Consider the following 15,355-nt stretch of genomic DNA (forward strand, 5'->3'; position numbering starts at 1 on the left):
ATGTATCTAACTTTGTTTCTGAATGTTTGATTTGTCAAAGAGTTAAGAGACATCATGGTAAACAGTATGGATTACTTATGCCTTTGTCTATTCCGTCAAGACCATGGGAACAAATTTCTATGGATTTTATTACTGGTTTACCTAATACTAAATCTAACCATGATATGATTTGGACAGTAGTAGATAGGTTTAGTAAACAAGCATATTTCATTCCATGTAAGAAAACTTTAACAGCATCACAAGCAGCACAATTGTTTTTGAAAACTATTTTCACTAACCATGGATTACCAAAAGTTATTATTTCAGATCGTGATTCTAGATTTTGTAACAACTTTTGGATTACTCTGTTTGCTAACCTAGGCACAAAAATTGATTTCTCGTCTGCATTTCATCGTGAAACTAATGGACAAACAGAAGCCACTAACAGTACTATACTAGATCTTTTACGTGCTTATACTATTTCTAAACCATAGACATGGGATACACATTTGCATTTATTACAGTTTGCATATAACAATACACCACACACATCTACAAAGAAAGCACCGTTTGAAGTGATTTATGGTTATAGATTGTCTACACCAGTTGCATCTTTGTCAAATAGAATTCAGACTGCTAATGATATTGCTAGTATGCATAATACTATTTTTGATGAGGTTAAAGACATGATTGCCAAAGCCCAGCAATCATATACCAAGCAAGCCAATAAGAAAAGACAAGCAATGAATTTCAAAGTTGATGACTATGTTTGCTTGAGAATAAAAAACGTAGACTACCAAGTGTAGATAGACACCCAGTTGTTAAATTAGCCCCTAGATTCTATGGACCATTTAGGATCATTCATAAGATTAATGACAATGCATTCAAGTTAGAATTACCACCTCACTGGAAAATTCACAACACATTTCATATTAGTTTATTAAGACCCTTTAGAGGCCAATTACCTGTACACCCTGTTTATGAAAACCCACCTTTATTAGAGAAAGAGACTGAAATACTTGAACCTGAAGCTATCATAGATACTGACTTTATGACCACTAGAACTGGCCGAAGATATTCTAAATATCTAGTTAAATTTAAGAACCATCCTGTAGAGGAAGCACAATGGATGCACGCTAGAGACTCTGTTAGCTCCACATTGAGCTAATAGCAATTGAGGTCAATTGCTATCCCACCCCGAGGGTATGATGCCAGGAGGCATATTCCACGGTGGATTCCGTGAGGTTTTACGGTGGATTCCGTAAACTTTGATGACCGGGGCTCATACACAAAGTGGCTTCTTTGTGCGAGAAGCTGATGGGGACGCCTGTCCTTTTCGGGCGTTTCATTAATTTAGTGTGTACATGGGTGATTCCATAGCGGGTGATTCCGCAAAATGCATATTAAATTAATAAACGTTTATGAGTTTAGAGTGCGCACTCGTAATAAATTAAGGCTAGGATTGATTTCTAACCAGTTGATTTATTTATGTAGCTGAAGACTGCTAGGTATTCACTTTTGTCGGTTTAATTGTATTATTTTACTAACGATTGTGAATGCTTCAGTTGATGTGTAGAGATAGCAGTAGTGGCGGAGGAAAGCATTGGAGGATAGCGAGTATTCGATTTATTACTTATATTTTGATGGGCGCATACCCTAGGCATGGCGCCTATATTTTGTCACGCCTATTTATTAAGGCGTTGGATATTCATTTATTATTTTGTATGCGCATGGGCGCACGATTATGTTATTTATACTTGGACATTGTATTGGGCATGCCACACTCTTTGGGCACCGCCCATTAGATTTATTCCTATTTTGTGCTAAAGCAAACTCAAAAGCTAAAAGCTTGCTATTTTGTAATTTGGGCTATTATTTGAGCTTGAAGATGATTAATACATAAAATACATGCTTTGTGGAGCGCTCGCACCAGGCATGGGAGGAGATTGCACCCAATTGGTCTCTTGTTCATGTCGTTCATGCTTTTTACATTGAATTTTGTGTAAAAAGTAGAGTTCTATTGTTCTTGGGGACCTTCCGGCATTCACTACGCGAGCGTACAGCATCCGATCTGCACACCAGTGGTATTAGAGCGAAACTGAGATCAAGAGCTTCCAATCGCTACCCATCTTGTGCGAAGGCGGAGCTCCTGGAACGACCGGGCTCTACGGTCAATCTCGTCGCGAACGGTCGATACGGGTGGATTCCTGGCGATCAAGAACCTCTGTTTCCATCATCAGATCGCGAAGGACCAGCTTGCAGAGGCGGAGGACCACTCCTACATCTTCTTCTTCAAGTCGTGGAGTTGCAGAGATAAGTTTCAATCTTGATATTTTCAAAGCTTTAAAATTTAAAGCTTAGAAAGCTTAAGAGAAGCTTAAAGCTTCAAAAACGTCATCGCGTGGTATCTGGACATGTCCGAAATTTGCGCCGCGTTGCAAAAACGCCCCCCCACGATTCGACGTTTTGCTACTTTGCCTTTACTAAGGCTAATACACTAAGTCACCTAAGCTCCAATCACATTAGTCCTCTCAATCCTGCAAGTCTGCAAAGTTCAAGTTCTGCAAGTATTCTAAGTCGAAGTTTTGCAAGTTACATAAAGCAACCAAGTTCTGCAAGTCTACAAACTCTGCAAGTCACATAAGTCTGCAACTCTGCAAGTCAGACAAGTCATCTGAAGTCAAAACTGACTTCTGCTCAAAACTCATAGAATGGCTGTTCTTGCACAGAAACTCCGAACTGCAAAGTTGTTCATTGGAAGGTACTGTTCGCATACGCAGGTTTGCTGAAGCATTTTCAGCATACGCAGAAGATTAAAATGCAGATTTTTCAAAGATTACAAATCCCGCAATAGTTGAAGACGAAGTTTGTGAAAGCCACACCCAAAAATATATAAGCTTTGTATTCCTGATCTTGAGCTACGCTCATCGTGCTAACTTGATTTTGAGAGCGAGAGGTCTTTTGAGTTTTGCAGGATGACGGAACCACATATGGATGATTTAATGGCTGAAGGCGACCTACCTGAACCTACGATGGAGCAAAAGCTGGACTTAATTATGATGCAGTTGGATGAAGAACGACGAGCTAGGCAAGCATTGCAAGTTCAATTGGCAAATTTACAAAGATCGACTACCGACAAAGAGGAACCTCAATCTGAAGACCTTATCCGACGTACCATTGACGCAACTCTCGAAGCTCAATCCATCCGCAAGGAAACAAAGATAAGTAAAAGAAATTTCAAATTCCGTGCTTTCAATGGCACTCGAGAGGGAAAAACTGTTCTTGCATTCATTAGTCTGTTTGATGTCTACTTTCATGAGGAAACCTATGCAGAAAAAGATAAAATCAAGTGTGTCACTAATCATTTAGTGGATAGAGCATCTCTTTGGTGGACTGTGGTACGCAAGAGTATAGATTGTCCCGCTACCTGGGAGAATTTCAAGAAGAAGTTTATGCAGAATTTCCTTCCTCCACAATTCCATGAAAAAGCCATAAAGCAATGGGACCTTCTTCAGCAACGGGATCGTGAGCCTATTCCTCAGTACACTGAACGCTTTTGGAATGCACTACTCCAGTTACGCATGCTTGAAGACGTACCTGAAGCGACACACAAGCACAAGTATATGTCTGGACTCCTTGGGCATTACTACGCTGAAGTTAATATGTTCAAGCCTGCAACTCTTGAAGACGCAATTTCATTAGCGCATGACACTGAAGACAAGCTGCAAGGCAGAGATAGATATCCACAGCAATTCCAAGCCAATGGTAGTTATGGATCTAAGCAATTCAACTCAAATTTTAGAAGATTTAATCAAGGTCGTTTTCCTTCATCATCTTTCCGTAAAAATTGGGCAAAACCACCCACTTTACCATCCAATATCAACCCAAACCCCAAGCCTATTCCACAGCCAAATCCTAATGTACCTAGACTTCCCGCCATTGCAAACAATGTAACCAAAGCCAAGCCTATAGTATGTTATAAATGCCACCAGCCTGGCCATCTAGCAGCAAATTGCCATTCGAAGAAGCCACCTGCCCATATCAACTACCTTGGAGCAATGGAAGATGACGAACATGAAGAAATGCCTGACTTCACTGAAGATGAGGACGACACTACCACTCCTTCGGATACTTTACCAGGTATGCCAACTCCACATTCTTTATTGACTATGAAATGTTTAGTGCATGGAAAGGAAAAGATTATTTTGCATGATGACGGTAGTACTCATGATTTTATTTCTGCAAAGCTAGTAAAGGAATTGAAGTTACAGACTGTACCTACGCATTATCGCATCAAAGCAGCATTCTTAGGCACTAGGTATAATGGTACACAGGAAGTGCATGACTTAGAAATTCAAATTGGTCAATACACTGAAAGAAGAAATTTTCTAGTTGTACCACTACAGTCCAGTGACATTATTTTAGGTATGCCTTGGCATCATCAGCATAACCCAGATATAGATTATTCCACACATTCGATTAATATTCAATTTCAAGGAAAACATATTACATTGTATGGTATGCATGCATCTAATACCACTGCTTTCGCATACTCAAGCTAAACATGCATTACGCAAAAGTAGTAAATCTTATCTCATTTGGGTGAATGAACTGCAAGTTAAAGAAAATCATATGCATCCTAGGCGTAAAGAATTTCTTGCACATTTTAAAGACTGTTTTGCCGAAGATTTACCACCTGGTTTACCTCCTTCACGTCCAGAAGACCATAAAATAGATTTGATTCTTGGTACCCAACCACCTTGCAAAGCACCATATAGGCATAACCAGATAGAGCAAAAAGAAATTCAAAGTCAAGTTGAGGAATTACTAAATAGAGGATTGATTAGACCTAGTAGTTCTCCATTTGGTGCACCTGTTCTGTTAGTCAAGAAAAAGAATAATACCTATCGTATGTGCATTGACTATCGTGCTTTAAATAAGATCACTGTAAAGAATAGGTATCCAATTCCTAGAGTCGATGACCTTATGGATAAACTGCAAGGTTCTGCCATATTTAGTAAAATGGACTTTAAGTCTGGTTATCATCAGGTGAGACTAGCTAAGTCAGACATATTCAAGACTGCATTTAGGACACAGTTTGGTCATTATGAAATTTTAGTGATGCCTTTCGGATTGACTAATGCACCTGCTACATTTAGTAGAATGATCAACCGTATATTTTTAAAATATCAGTATTGTGTAATTGTCTTCTTTGATGATATTTTGGTGTTTAGTCAAAATGAGAAAGAACATTATGAGCATTTGTCATTGGTTTTCCAGTTATTAAAAGATAATCAACTGTATGCAAATCTGGAAAAGAGTGAGTTCTTTAAAACAAAAATTGAGTATTTAGGTCATATTGTATCATCTGATGGAATTAAAGTTGACCCTAAGAAAATAGATGCAATATTGAATTGGCATGTACCTAAAAATGTGCATGAGTTACGATCTTTCCTTGGTCTTGCTAGTTTCTATAGGAAGTTTGTGCATAATTTTTCATTACTTGGTTTACCATTAACCAAACTTCTTAAGAAAGGAATTGTTTATCATTGGTCCGATAATCAACAGAAATCCTTTGACTTATTGAAACATGCATTAACCCATGCCCCTGTCTTACAGTTGCCTGATTTTAATAGACCATTCTTTTTAGTAGTGACCGATGCTAGCGGATCAGGAATAGGAGCCGTACTTATGCATGACAATCATCCCATAGCCTATTCTAGTTGTAAGCTGAAACCCTCTGAACTGAAATATTCCACATATGACAAAGAATTATTAGCTGTTGTACAAGCATTAAGACAGTGGAAACACTACTTAATGGGCTCTGAATTTATGATTAAGACCGATCAGCAAAGTATTAGACATTTACTTAGCCAACCTCAAATATCTGACCGACATATCAAATGGGCATCCTTTATTCAAAGTTTTCATCCTATCATTCAATACCAACCCGGTAGAGAAAATGTAGTGACTGATGCATTAAGTAGAAGACCTGCCATTCATAATATTTATGTTATATCATTTGATTCTTTGATTGCTATGAAAGATACTTATCATCAGGATATTACTTTTCATACTGATTGGAATAAATTAGTTCAAAATAACTTGATTCCTATTGACTCACTATCTTATAATGATGGATTTATGTTTTATGAAAAGAGATTATGTGTTACAGTTCCATTCAGATCTTTTGTTTTGAATGAGATTCATTGTCCTCCATATCAAGGTCATAGAGGTATCATATCTACTTTACGTACATTAACTGAAGATTTTTATTGGCCGCATATAGACACTGATGTATCTAACTTTGTTTCTGAATGTTTGATTTGTCAAAGAGTTAAGAGACATCATGGTAAACAGTATGGATTACTTATGCCTTTGTCTATTCCGTCAAGACCATGGGAACAAATTTCTATGGATTTTATTACTGGTTTACCTAATACTAAATCTAACCATGATATGATTTGGACAGTAGTAGATAGGTTTAGTAAACAAGCATATTTCATTCCATGTAAGAAAACTTTAACAGCATCACAAGCAGCACAATTGTTTTTGAAAACTATTTTCACTAACCATGGATTACCAAAAGTTATTATTTCAGATCGTGATTCTAGATTTTGTAACAACTTTTGGATTACTCTGTTTGCTAACCTAGGCACAAAAATTGATTTCTCGTCTGCATTTCATCGTGAAACTAATGGACAAACAGAAGCCACTAACAGTACTATACTAGATCTTTTACGTGCTTATACTATTTCTAAACCATAGACATGGGATACACATTTGCATTTATTACAGTTTGCATATAACAATACACCACACACATCTACAAAGAAAGCACCGTTTGAAGTGATTTATGGTTATAGATTGTCTACACCAGTTGCATCTTTGTCAAATAGAATTCAGACTGCTAATGATATTGCTAGTATGCATAATACTATTTTTGATGAGGTTAAAGACATGATTGCCAAAGCCCAGCAATCATATACCAAGCAAGCCAATAAGAAAAGACAAGCAATGAATTTCAAAGTTGATGACTATGTTTGCTTGAGAATAAAAAACGTAGACTACAAAGTGTAGATAGACACCCAGTTGTTAAATTAGCCCCTAGATTCTATGGACCATTTAGGATCATTCATAAGATTAATGACAATGCATTCAAGTTAGAATTACCACCTCACTGGAAAATTCACAACACATTTCATATTAGTTTATTAAGACCCTTTAGAGGCCAATTACCTGTACACCCTGTTTATGAAAACCCACCTTTATTAGAGGAAGAGACTGAAATACTTGAACCTGAAGCTATCATAGATACTGACTTTATGACCACTAGAACTGGCCGAAGATATTCTAGATATCTAGTTAAATTTAAGAACCATCCTGTAGAGGAAGCACAATGGATGCACGCTAGAGACTCTGTTAGCTCCACATTGAGCTAATAGCAATTGAGGTCAATTGCTATCCCACCCCGAGGGTATGATGCCAGGAGGCATATTCCACGGTGGATTCCGTGAGGTTTTACGGTGGATTCCGTAAACTTTGATGACCGGGGCTCATACACAAAGTGGCTTCTTTGTGCGAGAAGCTGATGGGGACGCCTGTCCTTTTCGGGCGTTTCATTAATTTAGTGTGTACATGGGTGATTCCATAGCGGGTGATTCCGCAAAATGCATATTAAATTAATAAACGTTTATGAGTTTAGAGTGCGCACTCGTAATAAATTAAGGCTAGGATTGATTTCTAACCAGTTGATTTATTTATGTAGCTGAAGACTGCTAGGTATTCACTTTTGTCGGTTTAATTGTATTATTTTACTAACGATTGTGAATGCTTCAGTTGATGTGTAGAGATAGCAGCAGTGGCGGAGGAAAGCATTGGAGGATAGCGAGTATTCGATTTATTACTTATATTTTGATGGGTGCATACCCTAGGCATGGCGCCTATATTTTGTCACGCCTATTTATTAAGGCGTTGGATATTCATTTATTATTTTGTATGCGCATGGGCGCACGATTATGTTATTTATACTTGGACATTGTATTGGGCATGCCACACTCTTTGGGCACCGCCCATTAGATTTATTCCTATTTTGTGCTAAAGCAAACTCAAAAGCTAAAAGCTTGCTATTTTGTAATTTGGGCTATTATTTGAGCTTGAAGATGATTAATACATAAAATACATGCTTTGTGGAGCGCTCGCACAAGGCATGGGGGGAGATTGCACCCAATTGGTCTCTTGTTCATGTCGTTCATGCTTTTTACATTGAATTTTGTGTAAAAAGTAGAGTTCTATTGTTCTTGGGGACCTTCCGGCATTCACTACGCGAGCGTACAGCATCCGATCTGCACACCAATTTGAATCTTATTTCTTATGTCATATATGTGAAGGCCATTTAAGTGACCACTTTAGAAATTGAAGGCAAATTACATTGTTGCTAAGCACATCCTTTCCTTACTAGTATCCCTAGCATTTTTCTCTTTCGACTGATCAATTGTGGGGGGGGGGGGGGAGGGAGGGAGGGGAGTTTTATAAATTGAGATGACATTAATCTCCATGTTGTCACTTGATACTTTGATTGCTACCATGTGGCTTGCTTCTTCTTTTCAAAGAAAGGTGAGTCTTAGGTCTAATTTGACTAGCAAGATAGTTTCTCTATAAGCTCATAAGTAGCTTTGCAGCATGATATTTTTCTCTTTGATGTGCTCAAATGTTGCACAATACAATCTTAATCCTCATCGAGAGCACTACTACTATGTGTCAAGGTCATCATAATCCTCCTCCTCAAGCACCCTGAATATGTTTTTTCAACAAGTGGCTTCCATGCAAGCTTTTAGAGTAGACACTCTTCTTTGTTAGCAGCTTAGCCTTGCTCTTGTGACTCTCCTTGCTTGGGGGTTGATTGGTTACTTATCCTTCTAAGATTTTGCCCTTTTCAGTTTGGCCTTAGCTAGGTTGGTGGAAGCTTCTTTGCTCCCTATGCTATCCTTATTCACCTTCGGTAGTACTGTTGACTTGGCTATCTACTCCTTAATCTTCTCTTGCTCAGACTTTCCTTTTCTCATCCCATTTGTGCTTCTTGGGACAATTGAAGAAAAAGTATCCACATCTCGACAAACATAACAACTCGCATGGAGGGTAGCAAAATTGACATCAATGTCCACCTCGATAACATTGTACAACAGCTAGCTCTAGGGCTTTAGGTGGAGAGGTCCTCTCGTCCCATGGTATACATGGCTTCTTTTAAGAATGGAGTTTTTGTCTAATCTTTTATCGTTTTTAACCTTGCCTTCAAGCGAGGCGACCCAAAAAAGGCCATCCATGCTGAGCGCTTGCTTTGAGAAGTTCTTCCAGGGTGAAGCAACTTTGACAGGCAGCCCGTAGGCCGGGGTGTATAATCTCATCTGTGGTCGATCCTCGCTACCACCCTCGAGTTTTTCATCCCAAAGCAACCATCGTATGGATCTCCGGTCGCGCAGAATTGATGAACCTTGCAAGCAGCTCTATAAAGAATTGGGGGCGAGAGTGAACAGTTGAGAATTGGCATGCATTCTTCTGCTGCAACAGAAGATTTGAAGAAGGAAGAGCACGAAATCCAAGACAGGGTGGAGTGAGTTTGACGATGCTGCAGCGTCTGCGGGTGGGCTTAATCGGGGCAAACCGGTGCTACAGCCGACAGCAAGCATGGATTTCGTTGGGGCCGCGAACCTTTTCCATGTCAGTCTGTGTGAGAGAGAGAGAGAGAGAGAGAGAGAGAGAGAGAGAGAGAGAGAGAGAGAGAATATGATGCAATTCAGAACTGAATGTGAATTTGGAAATTTTCTTCCTTGTGCTGTGCATTTTGAGGCCTTTGGTGTGTTTTCACATGTCCATACCTCCTCCCTGCTGTGAACTTTTGGGTATCTAGGGCCTTACTAATTGAATGCATTTTATGTACTGTTAAAACATTTTACCAGTGCTGGCTAGTAGCCCTGCAGAGTCACTTTTCATTTTAGCTTAATGCCCCAATCATTCTGTGTGAACGTTGCTAATGATATTTCTGTAATGCCTACCTGATGTGGGCTTCATCACAAGACTGGGTTTAGCATCTTGGGGTGGGACATCATCCAGTTGAAATGTGAAGTAGGCTGTAAGCAAGCTGATTGCATACTGTATAGCAGTAGCATCAGAGGGTATCTTACCTTAATTGTTAGCATGCTGGAATATCAAATGGTTTCATGCAGTGTAGATAGTTTCACAAAGCCCAAACCTATTCCAAGTGTGTTGAAGAGAGAAATCCATCCATGGGAAAGAAGGCAAGCCAAAAATCTAATACTTTTTACCAATATTTATGGTAGAAATCAAAATTTCAAGAAACCCAACAATAGCCAAGGGGCAAATTGGTTTGAAGGCTTGCTGGTCATTAATGACAGCAAGTAGCACTTTGGATTAGTGGAGGAGATCGGTGAATCTCATTTGTTTTCATTCATTTGTAAAAAAAGATAAAATAAATACCAAAAGAAGCACTAGTTTTAGAGCCAACAAGTTGTCCATTGTCCAAGATTTAAGAGGTAAATTGTGCATTTCAATTTATGTGAATTAATTACTTGTTGTAATTACTGTTAAATTAGGTTTTTACCACCTTATCCAAGGAGAAAGGTTGGTTTCATGGTTCTATCGCCGTCAGGACACCTTTAATTCCCTTGACTTGGTGGGCCTGTGGCATTTGATTGAAGGTAAAAAGCTTTGCTCTAGTGCTGAAATAGTATCTAGTTGAGTATTATAGCATGAATGCCTTTAGATAGTGAGATGGGATCAAGTAGGGATGATGCCTCCCAATCTACAAAATTCACAAAGTGTTGGGAAAAATACAATGCATGAATTTGGATGAGGCACATAGTATTGGTAGCAAGCTGATAATATTGGTTTAGACGAAAATGTGAGTCCTTTTAGGCCTTTAGAAGTTGATGATCTGCAAGAGAGAGAGGAATTTGATGATTAGTTTAAAGTCATTTGAGGATAGTAGTTGAAATGCTTGTGCAACTGGCAAAAAATCCTTGATTTATGCACTTTTTGTACCCCTTAAAAGAGGACAGTAAAGGTAATAATAGGAAATTGTCTAATAAGATATATCAAAGGAAGAGCCAATGCAACAACATGATATTCCAAATATGGGTAACGAGTATAAGCAAATGATACTAGTGGGGTAATTGATGCATATGCAAGGTCAACTTGGAAGTGTCAATCCAATGCTTTTTGGACAGCAAGGCATGTATGTTAATGTAGGTCACTTGGGGTACTTTGGTGGTGGTTTGGTTTTCCAAGCAATGAGTGGTAATGCTTCAACTGTGGGGATGCAAGGATGAAATGTATTTCGTATGTAGCCACTTATACACAGTATGCAAGGCTCAATGTATTTAGATATGGTAAGTCGAGTGAAAAACCCAATGTATAGTAATATTGGTAAAATGATGCTGGGGCACAAAGTAGCAAGTTTGGCAATGTATATATGCAATCCACTGTGTTTGGGACTTATGATATGAGTGTGGATCATGCAAATGCTCCGTATAGTGTTGGTCATGAGAGAAATGTACCTATTAATGTATGCAATTTATGGGAAAATGTATCTTGATATGACTAGTACTATGCAAATTTTCATGCACAATCACATTGGAATAGTCCAAAGTATGCAAATGTAACTAGCATTCCTCCTTGGATAGGGTGGTAAATAACACGATTAAGCACTATTTATAGCAATTAACAAATTTGCAAAATTGAAAAGTACACTTTACTATATAATCTTGGACATTGGACACCCTGTTGGCTCCAAAACTGGCACCCCTTTTGGTATTTACTTAACTTAATTGAAGAAGAAGTTGATGTACAACGGGATTCTCCCAATCCCTTTTCGGTATTTCAACTTCCCTTGCTGTTCAAAATGACCAGTAAGTCTTTAATTTGAATTGCCCCTTGATTCGGACAATCAATTGGTCTTCACTCACTTTAATGGAGATGGATGCCCCAAATTCAATAATTTGTTGGTCCTTTCACTTAAATAGGCTAAAAATAGCTTTAGCCCTGTTGAATCCAAGTCTTGGAGCTTCCAATTTTTGGTATGCTTCTCGAGGCTACTGCTAAACCCTAATTTCTGCTGCAAATTACGATTTACAGTAAATAAATCTAAAATTTCTCAACCTTTGGTGATCTCAATGCTGCAATCTTTGGAGCAAGGTTGTAGAAAGAATGGAAGATGAGAGAGAATGCTGAGGAGAGAGAAAATTCAGACTTTCTTTGCGAAGAATTAAAGAAAATGTGTCATTTACTACTACTGCTTTGTCTCGACAGCTTGTGGATACAAAGAATTGAAGAAAATCAGTCATTTATTATTATTGCCTTGTCTCAACAACTTGTAGATGCTGTCACCTGCTGTTGATTAGTCTTCTCTTGTCCTTGGTTGCCTCAAAAGATTCTCCAATGGCTGCAAATTAGACCAACAACATCTTCTCCCTCTCTCTTCCAGGCTGAATCTTGCATGGGCATTTTTGATAAGCAGGAGCCTTTCCAAATGGGTTTTTCAATATTGTCCATAGTTAAATATTAATTTTTAGATTTCAAATATTAAAAACTAATCTAATAATTATTTCAGTGCCTTAAAAAATAATCGGATTAACCAATAATTAAAATGGCTAGGCAACTTCCATTTTCGAATGTGTCTGTGCCATCTTTGACCATCAGATTGGCATGAGGTACTATTAAACGCCACTTCCCTAGAGTCACCAACTGACACTTATGGCCAAATGAATGACCTAGGCCAACAACTAGCACTAGATATCACCAAGTACTTATGCAACATAACTTATAGCAACTTTTGCCTTTGACATCTTGTGATTTCCTTGGGTTTCGAGCTTGTAAATTTACTCTAACCCCAATTACACCTCACATGTGCAACATATACTTAACCATGTGATTAAAAATTAATCCACATGTTAAGTGAGGTTTCAAAAATACATGTCCTCAGGACAATAAACAAGAATGTTTTCTAATGCATTTGGTGCTCCTAGTATATTAGATATACATGAGGGGCTAGTTAATTGAATGCGAGGTTTTATGCTCATTAAGATAGAATTGCAGTAATGTACAAGTATAAAAAATCTCCATGCCCTAGAGAGACTAAGGCATAGAACATAGTGGAGGTTCCAAGGCATACTTTATCTTGATGCATTTTAGTTAGAGCCGACCTTGAATTGGACTCATTTAGGTTCAACAAAATATAGAAGGTTTAGAGTATTGCCTCATGCACCAAGGGAAAGGTTGCACCTCTGCACCCATAATAAAGGACAACTCAATTATGTAGTGGATCTCAGATATACTTGGTTTGTATCTAGGGTATGGAATATTGATACTACTTCTACCATTGAAATCACTATTTTGTGTACTAGTCACTGTGAGTTGATATGCAGATGTGTATGATTTCCACCTAGGCTCTGAAACTATATATTTGCAAGGTTATTAATATGCATGGAACACATGGAATGTACATTTGCAAGGCATGTATGGGATACATGGATGGTATGAAATGTACATTTGCAAGTAATGTAAGAGAAGTACAATTGCATAAGTTACATGTGGTTTGTAGTTGATATATGCTTTAGGACTATCATGTGGTACATCATTGCTATGAGATGTTGTTTATGCTTAGTTTATACATTATAATGCCTTGATGGTTAGAACAGTGTCGGGTTTTGGTATTTGGATGCATTTCTTATGGTTCTGACAGTGGTTATGATTCATGTGTGTGGATTGTAATCAGTTTAAGTAGCTGGAATTTCAGACATGCAAGCAGAGGGCATGAGCATGGTTAAGCACTAGGTGCACAGATTTGACTATGATGTCAACATATATTTTCAGTAGTGGCAATGGATGCTTTTGACAAATTGTAGTGCAATTGAGGGCAATTGCAAGGATTTCAAGGGGGAGGTTTGTCGCTAGGACATGAAATTTTGATGCTTTGCTTAGCATTTGATTAAGTGTTGATTAAATGTGCAAATCTAAGATACACATGTGATATGTAAGTCACTTATTTGACAATGACGGGCCAAGGATATAAGAAGTTAGTGGGTGTCAAAGGCAAAAGTTGCAATAAGTTATACTTGACAGGGACTAGAATATTTGATGTTAAATTTAGGCCTCGACGAATGTATTAGCCATTAATATCAATGGGGTGACAAAAGAGACTAGGCATTAATTAATTAATTAATACCAGTCTAAGAGTCAATAACTACTCAAGGATACTTGGGAGAGTGGAATTATTTTTTTGGACACTAGAATAATTAATAAATCAAAATTTAGAATTAATATTCTAAAAATTAATTTAATAAGTTGGATAATGTTAGAAAATGAAATAAGAAGGCTACCACTTGGCAAAAATTAACCATGCAAGTGGAAAATACATTTTTGGGGGCTAGTGGAAGTTTATTTGAACCATTTTGAGAGGAGGCTATTGGAGAGAGGAGACGTTACCGAACTATTCTATAGCATTGGAGACTTGCCTAGAAGGTAGAAACAATTGTTTGAAGGCATACATGTGACAGCCCAGCCCCCAGTAGGGCCAAAACAAGCAGGCAATAGGAGTTGGAGGCTAGTAACAACCATTTTTGGCAACTGAAGATAATACTAGATTAGACTCTCTTGATCAAGGCAACAACAAATTGGAGGTGGTTTCGACGAAGAAAATCAGAAATCTCTCTCTACAACATTCTCTCTCACTCTATAGTTGCTCAAAGGTGAAACCATGTACCACTAGCTTATATGTGATGCCTCTATCACTCATCTCGCTTTCACTACTTTCTTTAGGAACGTGTTCCTCGGAAGACTTCGCTTACCAACCAAATGACGGAGTGTGGGTAGGCACCTAGCACCGTGGTTCAAGGGTCTAGGTAATGTTGGACTCTCACCAGCTAAAACTGCCAATCCTGGTGGATTCCCTTAAAGGGATGCCATACCCCAAGGTTGGAGATCAGCTCAAAGAGCAATTTCTCAACTCCCCTTATTGTGATGGGTTTGACCTAACCATCCCTTCTCATTCTTTCGTCTTCTCCTCAATCGACCGCAATCCATCTTTTACTAAAAAAAAAAAAGCCCTAAAAATCACAGTTCATTGTAGTTCCGTTCGCCTTTGTAGCTTGGTTGCTTTGGGATGGGATGCCTTGAGCAAAATGGGTTGGCCTTTTTGTCTCACCTTATTTTGGGTTTTAGAGGGGGTGTTGAGCTAAGAAATGCATTCCATGTTGATTAGCCACTTAAACAGCCCCAAAACAAGCTTAATTTAATCAAAACCCTAATACAGGGAGTGGTTTGAGAGAGTTAAGATCATCAATCTTCCACCACGTGGCGGTCT

At 38.3% G+C, this 15,355-nt stretch overlaps 1 protein-coding gene across 2 annotated transcripts in view; it reads left to right on the plus strand.

Annotated features, from left to right (window-relative positions):
* The first annotated feature begins 9,170 nt into the window (after positions 1-9,170).
* LOC148032257 (uncharacterized) overlaps positions 9,171-15,355 on the plus strand; it is a 120,903-nt gene continuing 114,718 nt past the window's right edge. The window contains exon 1 of one of the 2 annotated variants that reach the window (XM_087682909.1): positions 9,171-9,696. In XM_087682909.1, the coding sequence (XP_087539035.1) occupies positions 9,602-9,696 (95 nt within the window). In that variant the 5' untranslated portion in view covers positions 9,171-9,601. The remainder of the gene's footprint in view (positions 9,697-15,355) is intronic. The other variant, XM_087682908.1, reaches the window with a different exon arrangement.

Source organism: Lygodium microphyllum, chromosome 8 (assembly GCF_053477565.2).
Source record: "Lygodium microphyllum isolate KBCC chromosome 8, Lygodium_microphyllum_v1.1.10, whole genome shotgun sequence".
In the NCBI taxonomy this organism is placed as follows: domain Eukaryota; kingdom Viridiplantae; phylum Streptophyta; class Polypodiopsida; order Schizaeales; family Lygodiaceae; genus Lygodium; species Lygodium microphyllum.